A 21,408-nucleotide genomic window follows, 5' to 3' on the forward strand; every position below is an offset into this window, starting at 1 on the left:
AGTTATTAATATTATTTAGATATATTTGTTTCCTTGAAGAACTTCCGTTTAGGTTATAACTACATTGTCTCGGTTTTCTTTGTGATTTTATCCTTTAAACTATCGAATGTCTCATCTTTCTTCGTCATTCTTACTCATTTTGAACTTTTGTGTATTTGTCTAACATTCATGAAGGAAATATGTAGATACAATGGAGGCCATGGATCACCACACTTAATATTTTTCTTTTTCTATAATATTTTATATGACTGATTAACTTTGAAAAATAATAGTATATTAGATTAAAAACTGGCCAGATGTTTGATAACTTAAAATTTTATTTTAATTTGTTCATTATTCAAGATCACAGGTGAGCTGCAATAATAGTACAAAAAGTTACTAGATGCCATTAATGGATTCTTTTACTCTTCCTCATGTGCTTAGGCTTTTAAAACAGCCTTCTTGATCACTATTCTAATTTCAGTACAATCTAGATATTTTCACATTATATTCCAGGTATTATCACAATAATATGAATATATGTCTGATATATGATGAATGATTTTCTTCATTGTTCACACAATACCTTCTTTATTTCAAGTAGGAATAGCTATTGTACTATTCTTATTTACATGAAATATAGTAAAATCATTTCTCAATTTAAAAATATTTAACCATCTGTACCATACAGTACAGTTGGCAACCAACTGTGGCTCAAACCCGGTTTTGGATGATCCCAAACTTATCATAGTATACTACTGCACTGTGCCTATTACCAAGTGAATCTTCTAATGTGCATTTTACATGTTTTAACTTTCTGTTTCTACAAAGTATCCAGAGGCTTCTCTTTAACCAGGGAATAAAATCTTACATACCCCAGCCTGGTAGTAAAGGTATTAAAATTTCCAGCCTTATATCTACTTTCTTACATATCTTTAGTTTAGGATCTGGAATATAGTATACGTTCAATCACTTTTTAAAAACATATGGGGATCTTGCTATGTTGTGCAGGCTGGACTAGAACTTCTAGGTTCAAGTGATCCTCCATTTCAGCCTTCCAAGTAGCTGGGACTACAGGCAGGCTCCACCACTCCCAGCTTCAATCAATAATTTTAAATAAATATATGGTATTGAAATGTATTACCTGGGCATTCCTCTCTATCTTAGAAATGGGAGTAAGCCCTAGAAATCAGATCTTTTATTGAAGAGTGTCTTGAAAGATAGATAACATTTTACCAAGAAAGTATTACATATGGGGAGATAAGTATGAACAACTGCAGAGTATATGGTGATAAATGTGTACTTGAAGGATTAGAGCAGGGGAGATTGTGAAAGCAGGAAAGCTATTTCTTTTTTAATAAATTAGGTATCAAGTAATGGAGACTTAAATTATGGCAGTAGAAATGAATTGAAAAAGACAAGAGGCATTGACAAAGTAAAAGCAGCCAAATAATGACAGACTCAATACAAATGATAAGAGAAAAACAAAAGTAGAAGGTGACTCTCACTTTTTTAGTTTGTTCAACTGAGAAGATGAGATTGCCGTTAACCAACTTGCAGAACAGTGTTGGAGAAACAGTTTATGCATATTTGAGCAGGTAGGGAATGGAGATGAACATTTAAGAAAATGTTACTTTGAGGTCCTAAGAGAATACCATTGTGATTGGAAATATGGGTCTGGATCTCAGAAGAGATTATTGATATAGATTTTGGGAACAACTCCTTTAGGGAAAAAATAAATCTATGAAAGAATAAAATTGTCAAGATAGACATTTGAAAAGTGAAAAACAATGTGTCCAGGTACTTAGGTGGGTAAGTGTGTCACTTCCTGTGGCTGCTATAACAAACGACCACAAACTGGGTGCTGTAAAACAACAAAAGTTTATTATGTCTCAGTATTGGAGACCAGAAGTCCAAAATCAAGGTGTTGTCAGGGCTATACTCTCTTTGGAGGCCCCAGGGAAGAATCTGGTTTTTCTTTCTTCCAGTTTCTGATGGCTGTTGGTGTTCCTTGGCTTGTGGCTGAACCACTCCAATCTCAGCCTTCTCAGCCTTCACAGTCACATTGCCTCCTCCTCTCCATGTCTCTCTCTTTGTGTTGGTTTTACAAAGTTACATGTGATTGTATTTAGTGCCCATCTGGATAATCCAGGATAAAGTCCTTTCAAGATCCTTAACTTAATCATATCATTCACCAAATAAAGTAAAATCCACAGGTTCCAGGGATTGAGATGTGGGCATAACTTTCTGGGGACCACAATTCAACCTATTATAGTAGGCTTAAAATCATAGGAGGACAGACAACAGGAAGCTGAAATAAAGCTCAAAGTGCAATATATCAAGTATATGTTAGAAGTTAAACATGAAGGGAAAAAGATAAACAGAATAGGTTTTCCCCCAGAAGTAGAACGTTTAAATGTGTGTGTGTGTGTGTGTATACATATTTTAGTTAAAGATGTTTGAATATCTTCATAGTGTGAGTGAAAGAAACAAGTAAAAAATAAGATACTAAAAATAAGACAGGCAGCAGGAGAATTTAGATGAAAACTATGAGAGAATAGAAAATGATTCTTAAGAGCGTATGGTTGACCTTGAAAGTGGGAACAGTTTTTCCTTACAATTAGTAGACAATGAAAACAGATAATATAAGGAAAATGACTTGAGAAGAGAGCTATTGAATTTCTGTTTGGTGACATCTCTCAATGTGTGCATCATCTGAAAGTGAACTGATGGAAATGAGGTTGAGAATTTGAGAAGAAAGGGAAGAGAATACAGAAGAATCTGTAAGCAAGAGGGAGGAGTTAATTTACTTGAGAGCCCAACTGAGGTAAAGGTAAGAGTAAACTTGAAGAGAATAGTCATGGTTAAGTGACAGTATTGAGCAGCTTAATAGGAAGAATAGAGAAAATGGATTGTCAGGGTAACTGTGTGTTGGAGGCTAAAAAAAATGTTAGATAAGTAATACAAATAGGTGAATGACTCTAGAGTGTCTGGAAGGGCATATTTTAAATGGTTGACTATGTAGTCTAATTATGTGAAGAGGTAAATAAAGAAATGTAGAGCCAGATAGGAAGAATTAGAGAGTCGATGAACAATTTCCATTATAAGAGGAATACTATGTTGGTAAAAGTAATGGAGCAGGAGAGGATGATGAGGGTAAGAGAATACCAAATTCTCGGCCTAAATTTTTAGAGGAGAGCAGAGTTATGGAAATAAATCCAACAGTCATTTCCTGTAGAGTTGTGCACAGAATAGGCCAGATAATTATTGGAGCGATGATATATTTTTCATTACACTATTTGGCCTGGGATTTTGTGGCTTGAGTTATAACAATAGATAAAAGTGAGATCCTCTTCTTCTCTTCCTTGCTAAAGATATGTTAACATCTTTGTCTAGCTATTGTTTCTTGGAAAATTAGAGTCAATTTAAATGATGGCAAGGTTTTACTCAGTGATGATGAAGTAAGATGGAGAGAGAAAATGGAAAATTTAACCTACTGGTTAAATTCTATTTAACTAGGAAGCCAATTCGGGCTACAATGCATGGCTTTTGTATGAATTGCAGCCGGGGGCGGTAAGTTAAATTCTATTAAATAAATAGAATACTAGTTCCAGGAATATTTTATAAAAACAGAATCCAAAACCTTAAATCATTGTTGTGTCTAAATTATTGTGTTTATGCACATACACACACTGACATACAAAATCACACACATATTGACTGAACACTTTCTTTTGAATATAAATATTGTATCCACATCTCAAGTAACATTGAGGGAAATTTATAAATATGGTGTATTTATTCAAAGTCTGATATATCGCTTATCAATATTTTTCACCGTCACCCATTTTATTCTTATGTGATTGTTGTTTCCTTTTGGAGTCAATGGCTGTTGTGTGAGGAGGTCTTGAAAAATATTACAGGAAAAGGACAGTCCCACAAAAACCTACGTGACTATGCAGAACTACAGATCAATTGTCCCACAATGAACGTCGAATATTTGTCTTTTCAAGTTCTGCATGGAAGTCTTACACATGGAAAAATAAATTTGTGGCAAGATGAAACTCATCAACCAATTGTCAACTAATATCAAATACTGAGCAGAATGCAGTGATTTGCTGCTTCTGGGAAGGTAAACATTTAATCTTCAATTACGTATTTGCAGTGAAAATGTCAGGAAATGCAGGCAAAAAATCCTGCATCAATGGAAAATATGAAGACTGAGTCATACTTACACTTACACGTTCATGCGCATGGTGTCGCTCTTCACTGAGAACGTTTCCGCGAAGAAAGAGCCGCCGTTTGTTTCTTCCTGCAGAAAACATAGCAGAAAGCGGAATACCTCTTGCGAATCCTCCCGCACTAGGAAGCCATAAAACTTGGGCGTTGAGAGGCAGTTTGAGGTAAGGCATTGTATGTATTGCAGATATCTCTGAGGGTTTTGGAGTGTATCATGGTGTTTTCCTGGCAAGGAGGCCCAAGACAGCGGCAACTACTGCTCTGGCTTCTGATCCTCGCAGCCTGGGAGACGGGTAGTGGCCAGCTCCACTACTCCGTCCCTGAGGAAGCAAAACACGGCACCTTCGTGGGGCGCATTGCTCAGGACCTGGGGCTGGAGCTGGCAGAGCTGGTGCCGCGCCTATTCCGGGTGGCGTCCAAAACACACGGGGACCTTCTGGAGGTAAATCTGCAGAGTGGCATTTTGTTTGTGAATTCTCGGATCGACCGCGAGGAGCTGTGCGGGCGGAGCGCGGAGTGCAGCATCCACCTGGAGGTGATCGTGGACAGGCCGCTACAGGTTTTCCATGTGGAGGTGAAGGTGAGGGACATTAACGACAACCCGCCCGTATTTCCTGAAAGCAAGAAACGAATAACCATTGCAGAATCTAGACCTCCAGAAACTCGATTTCCACTAGATGGCGCATCCGATGCAGATATTGGAGTAAACTCGGCATTGACCTACCGACTCTATCCCAACGATTATTTCGCTTTGGACACACAAAATAGTCGTGAGCAAATGTCTTCATTATCACTTATACTGAGGAAAACACTGGACAGAGAGGAAATTCAGGAACATACTTTATTACTGACAGCCAGTGATGGAGGTAAACCCGAACTGACTGGCACAGTTCAACTGCTCATCACGATTCTGGACGTGAATGATAACGCCCCGGAATTTTACCAATCCGTTTATAAAGTGACGATGTTAGAGAACGCATTCAATGGAACATTAGTGATCAAACTAAATGCCACAGATCCTGATGATGGTACAAATGGAGATATAGTTTACTCATTTAGAAGGCCTGTATCGCCTGCAGTGGTATATGCATTTACCATAAATCCCAACAACGGAGAAATTAGGACAAAAGGCAAACTAGATTTCGAAGAAAAGAAATTGTATGAAATATCTGTAGAGGCAGTTGACAAAGGAAATATTCCAATGGCGGGTCATTGTACCCTTTTGGTGGAAGTACTAGATGTAAATGATAACGCCCCAGAGGTTACCATCACTTCTTTGTCACTCCCCATCAGAGAAGACACTCAGCCTAGCGCCATCATTGCCCTCATCAGTGTGTCCGATCGTGACTCTGGCTCAAACGGACAGGTCACCTGCACCCTGACGCCGCACGTCCCCTTCAAGCTGGTGTCCACCTACAAGAATTACTACTCATTGGTGTTGGACAGCGCCCTGGACCGAGAGAGCGTGTCGGCCTATGAACTGGTGGTGACCGCGCGGGATGGGGGCTCGCCTTCGCTGTGGGCCACCGCCAGCGTGTCCGTGGGAGTGGCCGACGTGAACGACAACGCGCCGGCGTTCGCGCAGTCCGAGTACACGGTGTTCGTGAAAGAGAACAACCCTCCGGGCTGCCACATCTTCACGGTGTCTGCGCGGGACGCGGACGCGCAGGAGAATGCGCTGGTGTCCTACTCGCTGGTGGAGCGGCGGGTGGGCGAGCGCGCGCTGTCGAGCTACGTGTCTGTGCACGCGCAGAGCGGCAAGGTGTACGTGCTGCAGCCGCTGGACCACGAGGAACTGGAGCTGCTGCAGTTCCAGGTGAGCGCGCTCGATGCGGGCGTGCCGCCTCTGGGCAGCAACGTGACGCTGCAGGTGTTCGTGCTGGATGAGAACGACAACGCGCCGGCTCTACTGACGCCCGGAGCTGGCAGCGCTGGAGGCACAGTGAGCGAGCTGGTGCCGCGGTCGGTGGGTGCAGGCCACGTGGTGGCGAAGGTGCGCGCAGTGGACGCCGATTCCGGCTACAATGCTTGGCTTTCGTATGAATTGCAACCGGCGGCGGTCGGCTCGCGCATCCCGTTCCGTGTGGGGCTGTACACTGGCGAGATCAGCACAACACGCACTCTGGACGAGGTGGACGCCCGGCGCCACCGCCTTCTGGTGCTGGTGAAGGACCACGGTGAGCCCGCGCTGACGGCCACGGCAACGGTGCTATTGTCGTTGGTGGAGAGCGGCCAACAGCCAAAGGCGTCGTCGAGGGCGTCCGCAGGCGCTGTGGGTCAGGAAGCGGCGCTGGTGGATGTCAACGTGTACCTGATCATTGCGATCTGCGCAGTGTCCAGCCTGTTGGTGCTCACGCTGCTACCGTATACTGCGCTGCGGTGCTCGTCGCCGCACACTGAGGGCGCGTGCGCCCTGGGCAAGCCCACTCTGGTGTGCTCTAGCGCGGTAGGGAGTTGGTCGTACTCGCAGCAGAGGCAGCAGAGGGTGTGCTCTGGGGAGGGCCCACCTAAGACGGACCTCATGGCCTTCAGTCCCAGCCTTCCTCCTTGTCTGGGTTCTGCAGAGGGAACAGGCCAGAGGGAGGACTCAGAATGCTTGAAAGAGGTAAGCTTATCTTTTTAAATATTATCTTAGTAAACACTTTAGCCTTCTTTGCAGTTGTTTAAGACATCTTTCCTGCCAATTTCAAATTATTCTTCCCTTTTATTTTAATTTTGTTAGTTGTTATCGGATTTAACAACTCTGCTCCGGACATTATGTGTTGGATTATTCTTCAGAGTGAAATCTTAACTCAGAAACCATAATGAAATGTGCAAAACAAGAATATTTTGTTTCTGTTGTATTCTTAATAGTTCTAAGTATTTATTGTGCAATTGAGCATTTACAAAAAATTCTGCACGTTGTGAAAAGTTAAACATTTAGAAAATGTTTGTTTTAATGAGGCTAATCATAATCTTAAATTTAAATTTTTAAAATTTAATTTATACATTTACCCACACAGATATTATTTTAAAGAGCTCCATAACTTTTCACATAAATACTTTTTTTAAGTGCACTTTTCTTTCTTTTTTCTTTTTTAAACCTGTTTTGATTGGTCTCTACTTTTTTATTCTCTAGGCACATCAGTGTTCCCCTCTCATGTATCCCATGCAAAATATCTTGTGATTCTTCTTTCAATTTTTTATTTGCATTCAGATAATTACTAACACATGTATAATACATATATAGAGAGAGCTGGTAGGTTTTTTGTTATTATTTCTTTTCCGAAGTTTGCAGGGATTTCCAAAAGGTATTGGTGACTGTATAATAGATGTTTTAACTTTGTTGTCTGCTAATTTCAACATTTTTGTCCTTAGTTTGCTTTTTTGATCTATCTTCTTATATGGATATATTTTCTTGCTGTTTTGCATGACTGGTAATCTCTGATAAGATGCTAGACATTGTTAATTTTACATTGTCAGATGCTGGAATTTGTGTGTGTGTGTATGTGTGTGTGTGTGTGTGTGTGTTCCTTTAAAGCAGTGGTTCTCGATAAGAAAGTTTTGCCCCCTCTACTCCCACCCAGGAGATAATTTGGCAATGCTGGGATACATTTTTGGTTGTTGCAACTAGGGAATTGTTACTGGCATCTAATAATGGAGCTCTGAGATGCTGCTAAACACCATCCAATTGCTGCCAAACATCCTACAGTGCACAGACAGTCCCCCAACAATAAAGAATTAGTCAGCTCAAAATGTCAGTAGTTCCAAAACTGTTGAGAAACTCTGCTTTAAAGAGTCTTGGACTTAGTTCTGACTTGAAGTTGCTTGGTACCAATTTATTCCTTTCAAGGCTTCATTTTAAGATTTGTTAGCACACATTCAGAGCAGCTTTTAGTGCAGCACTAATTTGGCCTTCTATTACAGCAATACTTTCCTGAGGACACCACCTAATGCCCTGTGCATTAACAGGTCTCTCTTCTCTGACTGGTAGGAATGTGAAATATTTCCAGCCCTTTGTGAGCTCTAGGAATTATTCTATCCAATTTTTTTTTTTTATTTTAAAAGGATAGCCTGATCTGGGGAGGTTGATCAGTGATCTATGATCTGTGATCACATCACTGCACTGCAGCCTGGGTGACGGAGTGAGACCATGTCTCAACATAAAAATTAAAACATTATAATTGAGGTTGAATGTTATCAAATATTTTATCTGCATCTTTTGAGGGAGGTATAAATTTTTTCTTTGGCAATGTTCATGTGTTGAATTTATGATTTGTGGTTTTCTTATGGCAAATCAACCTCTACTTCCTTGGATAAACATAATTTGATTATAATTTATAATCCTTTTTATATACTACTTATTTTGTTAAATTTCCAAAATATTTTTGCATCTTTATTCCAGGTGATACTGATATGTCCTTGTTTTTCTTCCTAATTTCTTCTCTGTTAAGTATTCAAGTTATAAATAAGAATCTAGCATAAGTTGAATACTTAACAAAGAAGAATAATCTTTGAAAACTTCCAGAAAATGTTCTGTTTCCTGTAAAAGTTTGTATAATCTTTGAATTACTTCTTATTTGATTGGAGAACTCACTGTTGAAGTTATCTGTATCAAGATTTTGATTGGTGGGAATATTTCTGATTACTGACTCAATTTTAATAGTATAAGGACCATTCAGAGTTTAATTTACTCTTGAATCAGTTATGTAGACAATATTTTTTCAGGTATTTTCCTGTTTAATCTAAATTCTCAGTTATATGCTCATACTTTCTACAGAAACTATAGTGATATTTCCCTTTCCGTTCTTGATATTATTTTTGCTTCCTGTCTCTTTTTTCTGGATAAATGGCACAACAGGTTGTCATATTATCAGTTATTTCAAAAAGGAGCCCACTTTTTAGCTTTGTTGAATCTGTTTTGTATGTTTATTTAAAAGAATATTAATTGTATAAACAAAATAATCATCTCTTATGATATTTAAAATGTGACAAAATAGCATATGACTCAAGAGGAATTGAAACGAGTTAACATTTTAAGATTTTTGCATTGCCCAGGCTGGTCTCAAACTCTTGGCTTCAAGTGATGGCCCGCCTCGGCCTCCCAAAGTGTTGGAATTACAGGTGTGAGCCATCGTTCCTGGCCAATTTTCTTTTGTTTGTTTTAGCTTACTTTTATAACCTCTCGAAATGAATGCTTAGGTCATTACTCTTTAGCTCTTCTTTTCTACTATATGTATTAAAGTAATCAATTTCTATGTAATTAATGTTTTAGCTGCATCCCACCAGTATTTACATGCAGCATTTCCACTATCCTTCAGTTCCAAGTATTTTACAGTTTATGTCATATTTAATTTTTTTTTTTTTTTTGAGACAGAGAGTCTCGCTTTGTCGCCCAGGCTGGAGTGCAGTGGCGCAATCTCGGCTCACTGCAAGCTCTGTCCCCCAGATTCACGCCATTCTCCTGCCTCAGCCTCCCGAGTAGCTGGGACTACAGGCGCCTGCCACGACGCCTGGCTAATTTTTTTTTTTTTTTTTTTTTTTTATTTTTAGTAGAGGCGGGGTTTCACCGTGTTAGCCAGGAAGGTCTCCATCTCCTGACCTCGTGATCCGCCCACCTCGGCCTCCCAAAGTGCTGGGATTACAGGCATGAGTCACCGCGCCCGGCCAACTTTTAACTATATAACAATGTTCCAATTACCTTTTAATTTTTTTAATTAAAATTCAGTATGGTTGGAGAACATACAATTTCAACCTTTCTAATTTGTGGGAACTTGCTTAGTGGCATAATATGTACGTTTTGGCCGGGCGCGGTGGCTCAAGCTTGTAATCCCAGCACTTTGGGAGGCCGAGACGGGCGGATCACGAGGTCAGGCGATCGAGACCATCCTGGCTAACACGATGAAACCCCGTCTCTACTAAAAGATACAAAAAACTAGCCGGGCGTGGTGGCGGGCGCCTGTAGTCCCAGCTACTCCGGAGGCTGAGGCAGGAGAATGGCGTGAACCCGGGAGGCGGAGCTTGCAGTGAGCCGAGATCGGGCCACTGCAATCCAGCCTGGGCGACAGAGCGAGACTCCGTCTCAAAAAAAACAAACAAACAAATATGTACGTTTTGTGGACATCCTATGTGTGCTTGAATATAATTGTGTATGACGCAATTATTAGGTGCAGGGTTAACTTGGTTAGTAATGTTATTAAAATTTATACTGTAACCATTTAAAAAGCTGCCTACTGTATCAATTATTGACAGAGGTGTGTTAAAATCTTCCACCATAAATGTATATTTGTTTAGATATTAGAATTCGGTTTTTGCTTTATTTATTTTAAAGCTATATTATTAGGTGCATACAAATTTAGAATTAGTATATCTTTTTAGTAAATTAAACATTTTACTGTTATGAATTTACTTTCTTCAGAATTCTGCTTTCCGATTTTTGTTTTTGCTTTGAAGTATTTTTATATTAATTATACTGATTCATTTCTCTTCTTTTTATTTGTGTTTGCAGGAGATGTCCTCTTCCCAGCCTTTTATTTTAAACCTTTTAGTATTATGGGCATATTCCACAAATTCTTTGCTACTGTCTCACTGAGAAGCAGAGTCTAATTTTTCTCTCCTTTAACTTTGACCGGTCTTAATGTTGGAATTACATTCTGGGATTTATGAAGTCAGGTCACAAGAAGTCTTACAGTATGCTTTGGTCTCTGAGAATATTTGTTTTGGGGGAAGCCTGTCACCATGCAAGAATTCTGACTACCTTGAGATTGTCATACTGTAAAGAAGCTCAAGCTGGACTTGTGAGAAGCCAAATGGATAGAAAAATTACTAACCAGTCTGTTGTGCATATACACCACATTTTCTTTATCCACTCATCTGTTGATTGACACTGAGGTTGATTCCACATAGTAGCTACTGTGAATAGTGCTGCAGTAAGCACGGGAGGTGCAGGTATCATTTTGACATATTGATTTCCTTTTCTTTGGATAAATGCCCAATATTGGAATTGCTGGATGATATGGTAGTTCTATTTGTAGTTTTTTGAGGGACTCCCATACTATTTTCCTAGTGGCACTGCTAATTTACATTCCCACCAACAGCATTTACGAGTTTCCTTTTCTCTGTATTGTTACCAGCATTTGTTATTTTTTGCTTTTTACCGATAGCCATTCTAACTGCAGTAAGATGATATCTCTTTGTGGTTTGATTTGCATTTCCCTGATGACTGGTGATGTTGAACATTTTTTTATATACCTCTTGATCATCTTTATGTCTTCTTTTGAGAAATGTCTGTTTAGTTCCTTTGCCTGGTTTTTAATCACATTATTATTATTATTATTATAGTTTTGCTGTTGAGTTGGATTCCTTGTGTATTCTGTGTTAGTTCCCTGTTGTATGAATAGTTTGCAAATATTTTCTCCCATTCTACAAGTTTTTCCATCACTCTGTTGTTTCCTGCTGTGCAGAAGCTTTTTAGTTTGATATAATCTCATTTGTCTGTTTTTGTTTTAGTTGCCCGTGCTTTTGAAGTCTTAGCCATAAAATCTGTGCCTAGTAATGTCCTGAAGTGTTTCCCCTTCGTTTTCTTCTAGTAGTTTTATAGTTTTGTCTTACATTTAAGTCTTTATTTTGAGTTGATTTTTGTATATGATGAGAGTTAGGGGTCTAGTTTCATTTTTCTGCATATGAATATTCAGTTTTCCTAGCCCTATTTATTGAAGAGACTGTTCTTTCCCCATTGTGTGTTGAAGGTGTTCTTTCACCTTTGTTGAAAATCAGTTGGCTATAAATACATGGATTTACTTTTTGATTTTCTATTCTGTTTCATTGGTCTATGTGTCTGTTTTTATACCAATATCATGCTGTTTTGGTTACTAAAACTTTATAGTATATATTGAAGTCAGGTAGTGTAATGCCTCCAGCTTTGTTCTTTTTGCTGAGTATTGCTTCAGCTATTCAGGATCTTTTGTGGTTTTATATGAATTTTAGAATGGTTTTCTCTACTTCTGTGAATAATGCTACTGGTATTTTTATACCAGGAGGATTGTATTGAATATGCAACTTGCTTTGGATAGTATGGTCATTTTAACAACATTAAGTCTTCCAATTCATGAGCATGAGATGTTTTTTATTTGATTCTGTCTCCTTCAATTTCTTTCATCAGTGTTTTGTAGTCTTCATTGTAGAGGATTTCCACCTCCTTGGTTAAATTAATTCCTAAATATTTTATTTTTAGTAGCTATTGTAAATGGGATTGTTTTCTTAATATCCTTTTCACTAGTTCATTATTGGTGTATAGAAACACTACTCATTTTTGTATGTTGATTTTGTATTCTGAAACTTTTTTTCTTTTCTTGAAGCAGAGTTTCACTCCTGTCACCTAGGCTTGAGTGCAGTGGCATGATCATGGTTCACTGTAGCCCCAACTTTCCAGGTTCAACTGATTCTCCCACCTCAGCCTCAGGAGTAGCTAGGACTACAGGTGTGCAACACGATGATTGGCTAATTTTTTGTATTTTTAGTAGAGACAGAGTTTTGCCATGTTGCCCAGGCTGGTCTGGAACTCCTGGGCACAAGTGATCCACCCACCTTGGCCTCTCAAAGTGCTGAGATTACAGGTGTGAGCCATCATGCCCAGCCCTGAAACTTTACTGAATTCACTTATCAGTTCTAAAAGTTTTTTGGTGGAGTCTATAGGTTTTTCTATGTACAAGATCATGTCTATAAAGAGGGACAATTTGAATTCTTTTTTTTCCAATTTGAATTCCTTTTATTTTTTCTCTTGCTTAATTGCTCTGCCTAGGACTTCTGGAACTATGTTGAATAAAATTGGTGAAAGTGGGCATCGTTGTCTAGTTTCAGTTTTCAGAAGAAAGGTGTTCAGCTTCTTCCCATTCAGTATAATGTTAGTTGTGGATTTGTCATATATGGCCTTTATTATGTTGAGGTATGTTTCTTCTATGCCTAATTTGTTGACAGTTTTGTCATGAAGGGAAAATAGAAATATTATTTTGCTTTCATTTCTGGTAACAGAATAGTTGAATTTTATAAAATGCTTTTTCTGCATCTATTGAGATGATCATATTGTTTGTTTCCTTCATTATGTTGCTGTGATGTACTTGTGATTTGTGTGTGTTGAACCATCCTTGCATCTTGGGATAAGTCCCACTTTACCTTAGTATATTATCTTTTTGATGTGTTGTTCATTTTGGTTTGCTAACATTTTGTTGAGGATTTTTGCATTTATGTTCATCAGGGATATTGGCCTATAGTTTTCTTTTTCTGTTGTGTCCTTGTCTAGTTTTGGTATCAAGGTAATGCTGGCCTCATAGAGTGAGTTAGGGTGAATTCCTTGCTCTTCAATTTTTTGGAATAGTTTGAGAAGAATGGGTGTTAGTTCTTTAATTGCTTGGTGGAATTCAGCAGTAAAACCATCCAGTTCTAGGCTTTTCTTTGTGGGAGACTTTTTAATACTAATTCAATCTTAATACTCATTGGTCTGTGCAAGGTTTTCTATTTCTTCCTGGTTCAATCTTGGTGACTTCTTCATGTCCAGTAATTTATACATTTCCTCTGTGCTTTCCAATTGTTACTGTGTAGTTGTAATAGTCTGTAATGATCTTTTGGATTTTTGTGGTATCAGTGTAATGTCTCCTTTGTTTCTGGTTTCATTTGAATATTCTCTCTCTTTTTTCTCTTGGTTAGTCTACCTAGCAGTTTATTCATTTTGTTTATCTTTTCAAAAACCAACTTTTTGTTTCATTGATCCTTTTAATTTTGTTTTTAGTCTCTACTTAATTTAGTTCTGCTGTGACCTTTATTATTTCATTCCTTTTATTAATTTTTAGTTTGGTGTGTTCTTGATTTTCTGGTTCCTTGAGGTGCATCATTAGGTTGTTTATTTGAAACCTTTTTACTTTTTTGATGTAGGCATTTATTGCCATAAAATTCCCTATTAGTACTGCTTTTGCTGTATCCTGTAGGTTTTGGCATGTTTTGCTTACATTTTCATTTGTTTCAAGAAATTTTTTTAATTTTCTTCTTAATTTCTTCATTGACCCAATAGTCATTCAGGAGCATGTTGTTTAATTTCCATGTATTTGTACAGTTTCCAAAGTTCTACTTGTTATTGATTTCTAGCTTTACTCCACTGTGATCTGAGAAAATATTTGATATAATTTTGATTCTTTAAAGCTGTTGAAGCTTGTTTTCTGGCCTAAAATATGGTCTATCTTATAGAATGTTTCATTTGATAATGAGAAGAGTGTGTATTCTGCAGCTGTTGGATGAAATGTTCTGTAAATGGTAGCTACATTTGGTCTATAGTGCAGATTAAGTCCAATGTTCCTTTGTTGATTTCCTGTCTACACTATCTGTCCAGTGCCAGAAGTGGGATGTTGAAGTATCTAACAAGTATTGTATTGGAATCAATCTTTCTCTTTAGCACTGATAAAATTTGCTTTATATATCTGGGTGCTCCAGTCTTGAATACATATATATTTACAGTCATATATTCTCTTGCTAAATTGATCCCTTTATGATTATATAATGACCTTCTTTGTCTCTTTTTATGTTTTTTAAGATAAAGTCTATTTTGTCTGATATAAGTATAGAAGTTTCCACATGCTTTTTGTTTCTATTTGTGTGGAATATTTTTTTCTGTCCCTTCAAGTCCAGTCTATACGTCTTGACAGCTAACATGAGTTTCTTGTAGCCAGCATATACTTGAGTCTTGTTTTTTGTATCCATTCAGTGTATTTATTTTAATTGGGGAGTATAGCCTGTTTACATTCAAGGTTGTTATTGATAGGTGAGGACTTACTCATGTTATTTTGTTAATTGTTTTCTGATTGTGTTGTATACCCTTTGTTCTTCTTTTATTGTTTACCTTTACAATTTGGTGGTATATTGTCATGATAAATTTTAATTCCTTTCTCTTTCTCTTTTGTGTATTTGCTCTACTAGTGAGTTTTATACTTTCATGCATTTCCATGGTGGTAGACATCATTCATTAAGCTTTCAGATGATTCTTATAGGACTCTTGGCTGGGCACAGTGGCTCATGCCTGTTATCCCAGCACTTAGGGAGGCAGAGGCAGGAAGATCTCTTGAGTCCAGGAGTTCAAGACCAGCCTGGGCAACATAGCAAGACCCTGTTCTTCACAAAAGGAAAAAAAAAAAAAAAACCCAAACAGTTGTAGGATTCCTTTAAGTATTTCTTGTAGGACTTGTCTAGTGGTAATGCACTTCCTCAGTTTTTGCTTGTTTGGGAAATACTTTATTTCTCCTTCATTTCTGAAGTATAGCTCTGCTGGGTATAGTATTTTTGGCTGATAGTTTAAAAAATTTCAGCACTTTGGATATATCATCTCATTCTATCCTAGCCTGTAAAGTTTCTGCTGAGAAATCTGTTGTTAGTCTAATGGGAATTTTCTTATATGTGACTTGTCACTTTTCTTTTACTGTTTTTAGAATTCACTCCTTGTCTTGAGTCTGGTACCCTAGACTACTCAGCCATCCTGATGCCCTACCTCTTATATAGAAACAACCCAGATCCAAAGTGGCCAGAAAGTTACTTTACCTTCTGAATTTGTGGTCTTTTTCAGAATCTCTACCTGTTAATTCGCTGTGACTTTATTAGTTGTTAGATACTTTTATCATTTTAAAATATCTCCAATGGTATGGTTGGTTCGAATTACCAGTTCTGCATACTGGTAATGTAAGTCCTCTGTTGAATTGATTTTTAAATACACTTATTTTATTCCAGTATCTTATGGCTCCTGGTGTTACAGATGAGAAGTTTCAAATAACTTGAAATAATTCCCCTCTATATAATTATCCCTGATTCTGACTTTCTTTCCATAGTTATAAATTTTTTCTATGCTATTATATTCTCATTTTAAAGATGTTGAATGACAATGTAATTTTATTTTAGTTTATATACAAGTATTTTTGAGGTTTATTTTCCTGGAAAGTTTTCTAAAATTATAGATTTTAGTATTTCTTCTGTTTTATTATTTCAGATTTCTTCTTCAATGACTCCATTTATATTTGTATGAGATATTCTTTGCCTTTCTTTTGTAGCTGACACTTCTAAATCCTACCTAGCTCTTTTTAAAAACAATTTTACTTTTTATTCTTTTTTCCATTTTATAGCTTTCTTTAGGCATTATCCATAGTGTTTATTTGCTGTTATGTGCCTTCTGGTTTGGTGTTTATTTCTGAAAAAATTATTTTGCTTTTATTTCTAATATTTTACTGAGTTTTCTCATCTCTCTTTGCAAAGCTTTTTTTTCCTCCAATCATATCATTACTGAGTATCTCTAATTCTGATTTATGTGTCCTTGCATAGCTTTTCATTATTTTCCAAAAATGTTTAAGTTGTTTTCAAATATTATATAGCAATTTGTGGAATTTTCTTTCTTGTGTGTATTTATTTCCTTTAGTATAATTATTTTTCCCCACCTTTAAAAATAATTTTGTGTCAGATTTGCCCATAATCCTTTTCTTATGTTCATGTTTGTATGAAAAGCATTTCCCCATAATTTTAGAAGAAACAGACCAGGATAATTTTCCTATCTTTGTTGCTCTATAGATTTCTATTCAGCTATTGTCCTGAAATGATAAAAATATAATTTTTTAATATCTTACTTTGTGACACCATTTACCCTTTTTACTTGGACCTTTTTCCTTTGTTTAATTGTCCCCCACCCCCACCATTTTGCTTCATATGGACTCCATTCCTATCAGTTCCTCCTCAGTATAGGGGTTTTTGCTGCAAGAAGACATTCGTTAGTTGAGAAGTTCATAGGGCTAAGACAGGTTTAGCACAATCCAATCTATTTGTAGTCCCTTCCACTAAGTTTTGAATTTGCTTGTATTTCTAATATTTTACTGTGTTTTCTCATCTTTCTTTTCAAAGCATTTTTTCCTCTTACTGAGGGATAATTGAATTAGGACCTTCGATTTCCCCCCTTCCACTGATGACTGTTGTTCTCAAATTGTTTTACTATGCTTTCCAGTGAGTACTTATTGGCACTTTTTGGAGTTCTTCAATTCTCAACACCATCAAAAGCCCCATAACCTTCTTTTGCTTCCTCCTGAGCCTCTTTTCATGTGCTTATTGGTCATTTCTATATCGTCTTTGGAGAAATACCTATTCAGATCTTTTGCCCAAATTTTAATTGGTTTATTCATTTTTCGATTGTTGAGTTGTAAGAGTTCTTTATGTATTCTAGATGCAATTACTTTATTAGATATATGATTTGCAAAGATTTTCTCATTGAGGGTGTTGTCTTTTCACATTCTCTTTTAGCTCCCACTTATAAGTGAGAACATACAGCATTTGGTTTTCTGTTTCTATATTAATTCACTTGGGATCATGGCCTGCACCTCCATCCAATGGGCTCCAAAGGGCATGATCTTTTTCTTTCTTTATGGCTGCATAGTATTCAATGATGTATACGTACTGCATTTTATTTTATTCTGTTTTATTTTATTTTCTTCAGACGAAGTCTCACTCTCGTCCCCCAGGCTGGAGTGCAATGGTGCGATCTCGGCTCACTGCAACCTCCACCTTGTGGGTTCAAGCAATTTTCCTGCCTCCTGAGCAGCTGAGATTACAGGCGCCTGCCTGGCTAAGTTTTGTATTTTAAGTAGAGACGGGGTTTCTCCATGTTGGCCAGGCTGGTCTTGAACTCCTGACCTCAGGTGATCTGCCCACCTCGGCCTCCCAAAGTGCTGGGATTACAGGCATGAGCCACTGCACCTGGCCAACGTACTGCATTTTATTTATCCAGTGCATCATTGATGGGTATTTAGGATTATTCTCTGTCTTTGCTATTGTGAATAGTGCCATGATGAACATACACATGCATGTGTCTTTATAGTAAAATGACTTATATTCCTTTGGTTATGTACACAGTTATGGGATTTGCTGGCTTGAATGGTAAGTTATTTGAGAAATCTTCAAACTGCTTTCCACAGTGGCTGAACTAATTTACATTCCCACCGGCAGTGTATAAGCATTCCCTTTTCTCTGCAACCTCACCAGTATCTGTTATTTTTGACTTTTTAGTAATAGCCGTTCTGACTGGTGTGAGATGGTATCTCATTGTGGTTTTGATTTGCATTTATCTAATGATTAGTGATGCTGAGCATTTTTATCATATGCTTATTGTCCATGTGTATGTCTTCTTTTGAGAAGTGGCTGTTTATGTCCTTTGCCTTTTTTTTTTTTCTTTTTTTTGAGACAGAGTCTTGTTCTGTCACTAAACCTCCGCCTCCTGGTTTCAAGCAATTCTCCTGCCTCAGCCTCCTGAGTAGCTGGGACTGCAGGCACATGCCACAAAGCCCAGCTATTTTTTTTTTTTTTTTGGTATTTTAAGTAGAGATGGGGTTTTGACATGTTGGCCAGGCTGGTCTCGAACTCCTGATCTTAAGTGATGCACCTGCCTTTGCCTCCCAAAGTGCTAGGATTACAGGCATGAGCCTCTGCGCCCAGCCCTTTGCCCATGTTTTGATGAGGTTGTTTGGTTTTTGCTTGTTAATTTATTTAAGTTCCTTATAGATTCTGGATATTAGACCTTTGTTGGATGCATAGTTTGCTGATATTTTCTTCCGTCCTGTAGGTTGTCTGTTTACTGTGTTCATAGTTGTTTTAATTTTTTTAATTTTATGGGTATATAATAGGTGTATATATTTATGGGGTATATGAGACATTTTGATACAAGCATGCAATGCACAATAATCACATCATGGAAAATGGGATGGCCATTCCCTTAAACATTTATTCTTTGTACAAACAATCCAATTATGCTCTTTTAGTTATTTTAAAATATACAACTAGATTATTTAGACCATAGTCACTTTATTCTGCTATCAAATACTATGTCTTATTCATTTTTTTCTATTTTTTGTCCTCATTAAAAATCTCCACCTTCTATCCACACCCCACTAAACTTTCTAGCCTTTGTTAACCATTCTTCTACTGTTTATCTCCATGAGTTCAAATGTTTTTGTTTTTGTTTTTTTCCTTTTCGAGACAGGTCTTGCTGTGTCACCCAGGCTAGAGTGCAGTGGTATGAACAGAACTCACTGCAGCCTTGACCTCCTGGGCTCAAGCAATCCTCCTGCCTCAGCCTCCTGAATAGCTGGGACCACAGGCATGTACTGCCATGCCCAGCTACTTTTTTGATTTTTTTTTTGTAGAGATGAGGTCTCACTTTGTTACCCAGTTTGATCTTGAATTCCTGCGCTCAAGTGATCCTTTCACCTCAGCCTCCAAAAGTGCTGGGGTTACAGGCATGCGCCACCATACCTGGCCTCGTTTTGATTTTTAGGTACCACAAATAAGTAAGAACATATGATGTTTGTCTTTCTGTGCCTGGCTTATTTCACTTATAACATAATGACATCCAGTTTCATCCAGGTTGTTGCAAATGACTGGATCTTCTTCTTTTTTATGGCTGAATAGTACTCCATTGTGTATATGTACCACATTTTCTTTTCTATTTTTTTAGACGGAGTCTCACTTTTGTCACCCAGGCTGGAGTACAATGGTGCAATCTTGGCTCACCGCAACCTCTGCCTCGTGGGTTCAAGCGATTCTCCTGCCTCAGCCTCCCAGGTAGCTGGGATTACAAGCTTGTGCCACCACACCTGGCTAATTTTGTGTTTTTAGTAGACACAGGGTTTCTCCATGTTGGTCAGGCTGGTCTCGAACTCCCGGCCTCAGGTGATCTGCCCACCTCAGCTTCTGAAAGTGCTGGGATTACAGGCGTGAGCCACTGCGCCCGGCCCATTTTCTTTATCCATTCATCTGATGATGGACATGTAGGCTGCTTCCAAATCTTGGCTGTTGTGAACATTGCTGCAAGGAGCATGGGAGTGCAGTTATCTCTTCAATATACTGATTTCCGTTCTTTTGGTTATATACCTAGCAGTGGGGTTTCTGGATCACTTGGTAGCTCTATTTTTGGCTTTTTGAGGAAACTCCAAACTGTTCTCCATAGTGCTTGTACTATCCCACGAACAGTGTACAAACGTTCCCTCTTTTTCATATCTTTCCAGCATTTTTGATTGCCTGTTTTTTGGATAAAAGCCATTTTAACTGTGGTAAGATGATATCTCACTGTAGTTTTGATTTGCATTTCTCTGATTATCAGTGATGTTGAGTGTCTTTTCATATACCTGTTTGCTATTTGTATGTCTTCTTTTGAGAAACATCTATTCAACTCTTTTGCCCATTTTAAAATTGATTATTAGATTTTTTTTTTTCTATAGAGTTGTTTGAGCTCCTTCTATATTCTGGTTATTCATCACTTGTTAGATAGGTAGTTTGTAAATATTTTCTCTCAGTCTGTGTGTTGTCTCTTCACTTTGTCGATTGCTTGCTTTGCTGTGCAGAAGGTTTTTAAGTTGATGTGATCCCATATATTTATTTTTTCTTTTGGTTCCCTGTGCTTACGGGGTATTACTCAAGAAATTTTTGCCCAGACCGATGTCCTGGAGAGTTTCCCCAATGTTTTCTTGTAGTTGTTTTATAGTTTAATGTCTTATATTTAAGTCTTTAATCTATTTTAATTCAATTTTTGTATATGGTGAGAGATAGGGGTCTAGTTTCATTCCTCTGCATATGGCTATCTCGTTTCCCAGCACAGACTGCTTTTTCTCGAGTGTATGTTCTTGGCACCTTTGTCAAAAATGAGTTCACTATAGGTATGTGGATTTATTTTTTGGTTCTCTATTCTGTTCCATTAGTCTATGTGTCTGTTTTTATGCCAGTACTGTACTGTTTTGGTTACTATATCTCTATGATATAATTTGAAGTCAGGTAATGTGATTCTTCCAGTTTTGTTCTTTTTGCTCAAGATATCTTTAGGTATTATGGCTATTTAGTAGTTCCATATAAATTTTCAGATTGTCTTTTCTATTTCTGTGAAAAATGTCCACAGTATTTTGACAGGGATTGCATTGAATTTGTAGATTACTTTGGGTCGTATGAACATTTTAACAATGTTGATTCTTCCAATCCGTAAACATGGAATATCTTTTTTGGTGTCCTCTTCAATTTCTTTCATCAGCGTTTTACATTTTTCATTGTAGAGATCTTTCACTTCTTTGATTAATTCCTAGGTATTTAATTTTATTCATGGCTATTTTAAATGGGATTACTTTTTAATTTCATTTTCAGATTGTCACTGTTGACATATAG

The 21,408-nt window shown here is 37.7% G+C and overlaps 1 protein-coding gene across 13 annotated transcripts in view; it reads left to right on the top strand.

Moving 5' to 3' along the window:
- Window positions 1-21,408, top strand: part of LOC103885453 (protocadherin alpha-C2) — a 216,067-nt gene that overhangs the window by 92,952 nt on the left and 101,707 nt on the right. For 2 of the 13 annotated variants that reach the window (XM_017959959.3, XM_017959962.3), the window contains exon 1: window positions 26-6,823. The exons of the other annotated variants lie outside the window; for them this stretch is intronic. In XM_017959959.3, coding sequence (XP_017815448.1) covers window positions 4,433-6,823 — 2,391 coding nt within the window. In that variant the 5' untranslated portion in view covers window positions 26-4,432. Of the gene's footprint in view, window positions 1-25; window positions 6,824-21,408 lie in introns of those variants that run through there. 13 annotated transcript variants of the gene reach the window in all.

The sequence above is a fragment of the Papio anubis genome, chromosome 5 (assembly GCF_008728515.1).
Source record: "Papio anubis isolate 15944 chromosome 5, Panubis1.0, whole genome shotgun sequence".
Lineage (NCBI taxonomy): Eukaryota > Metazoa > Chordata > Mammalia > Primates > Cercopithecidae > Papio > Papio anubis.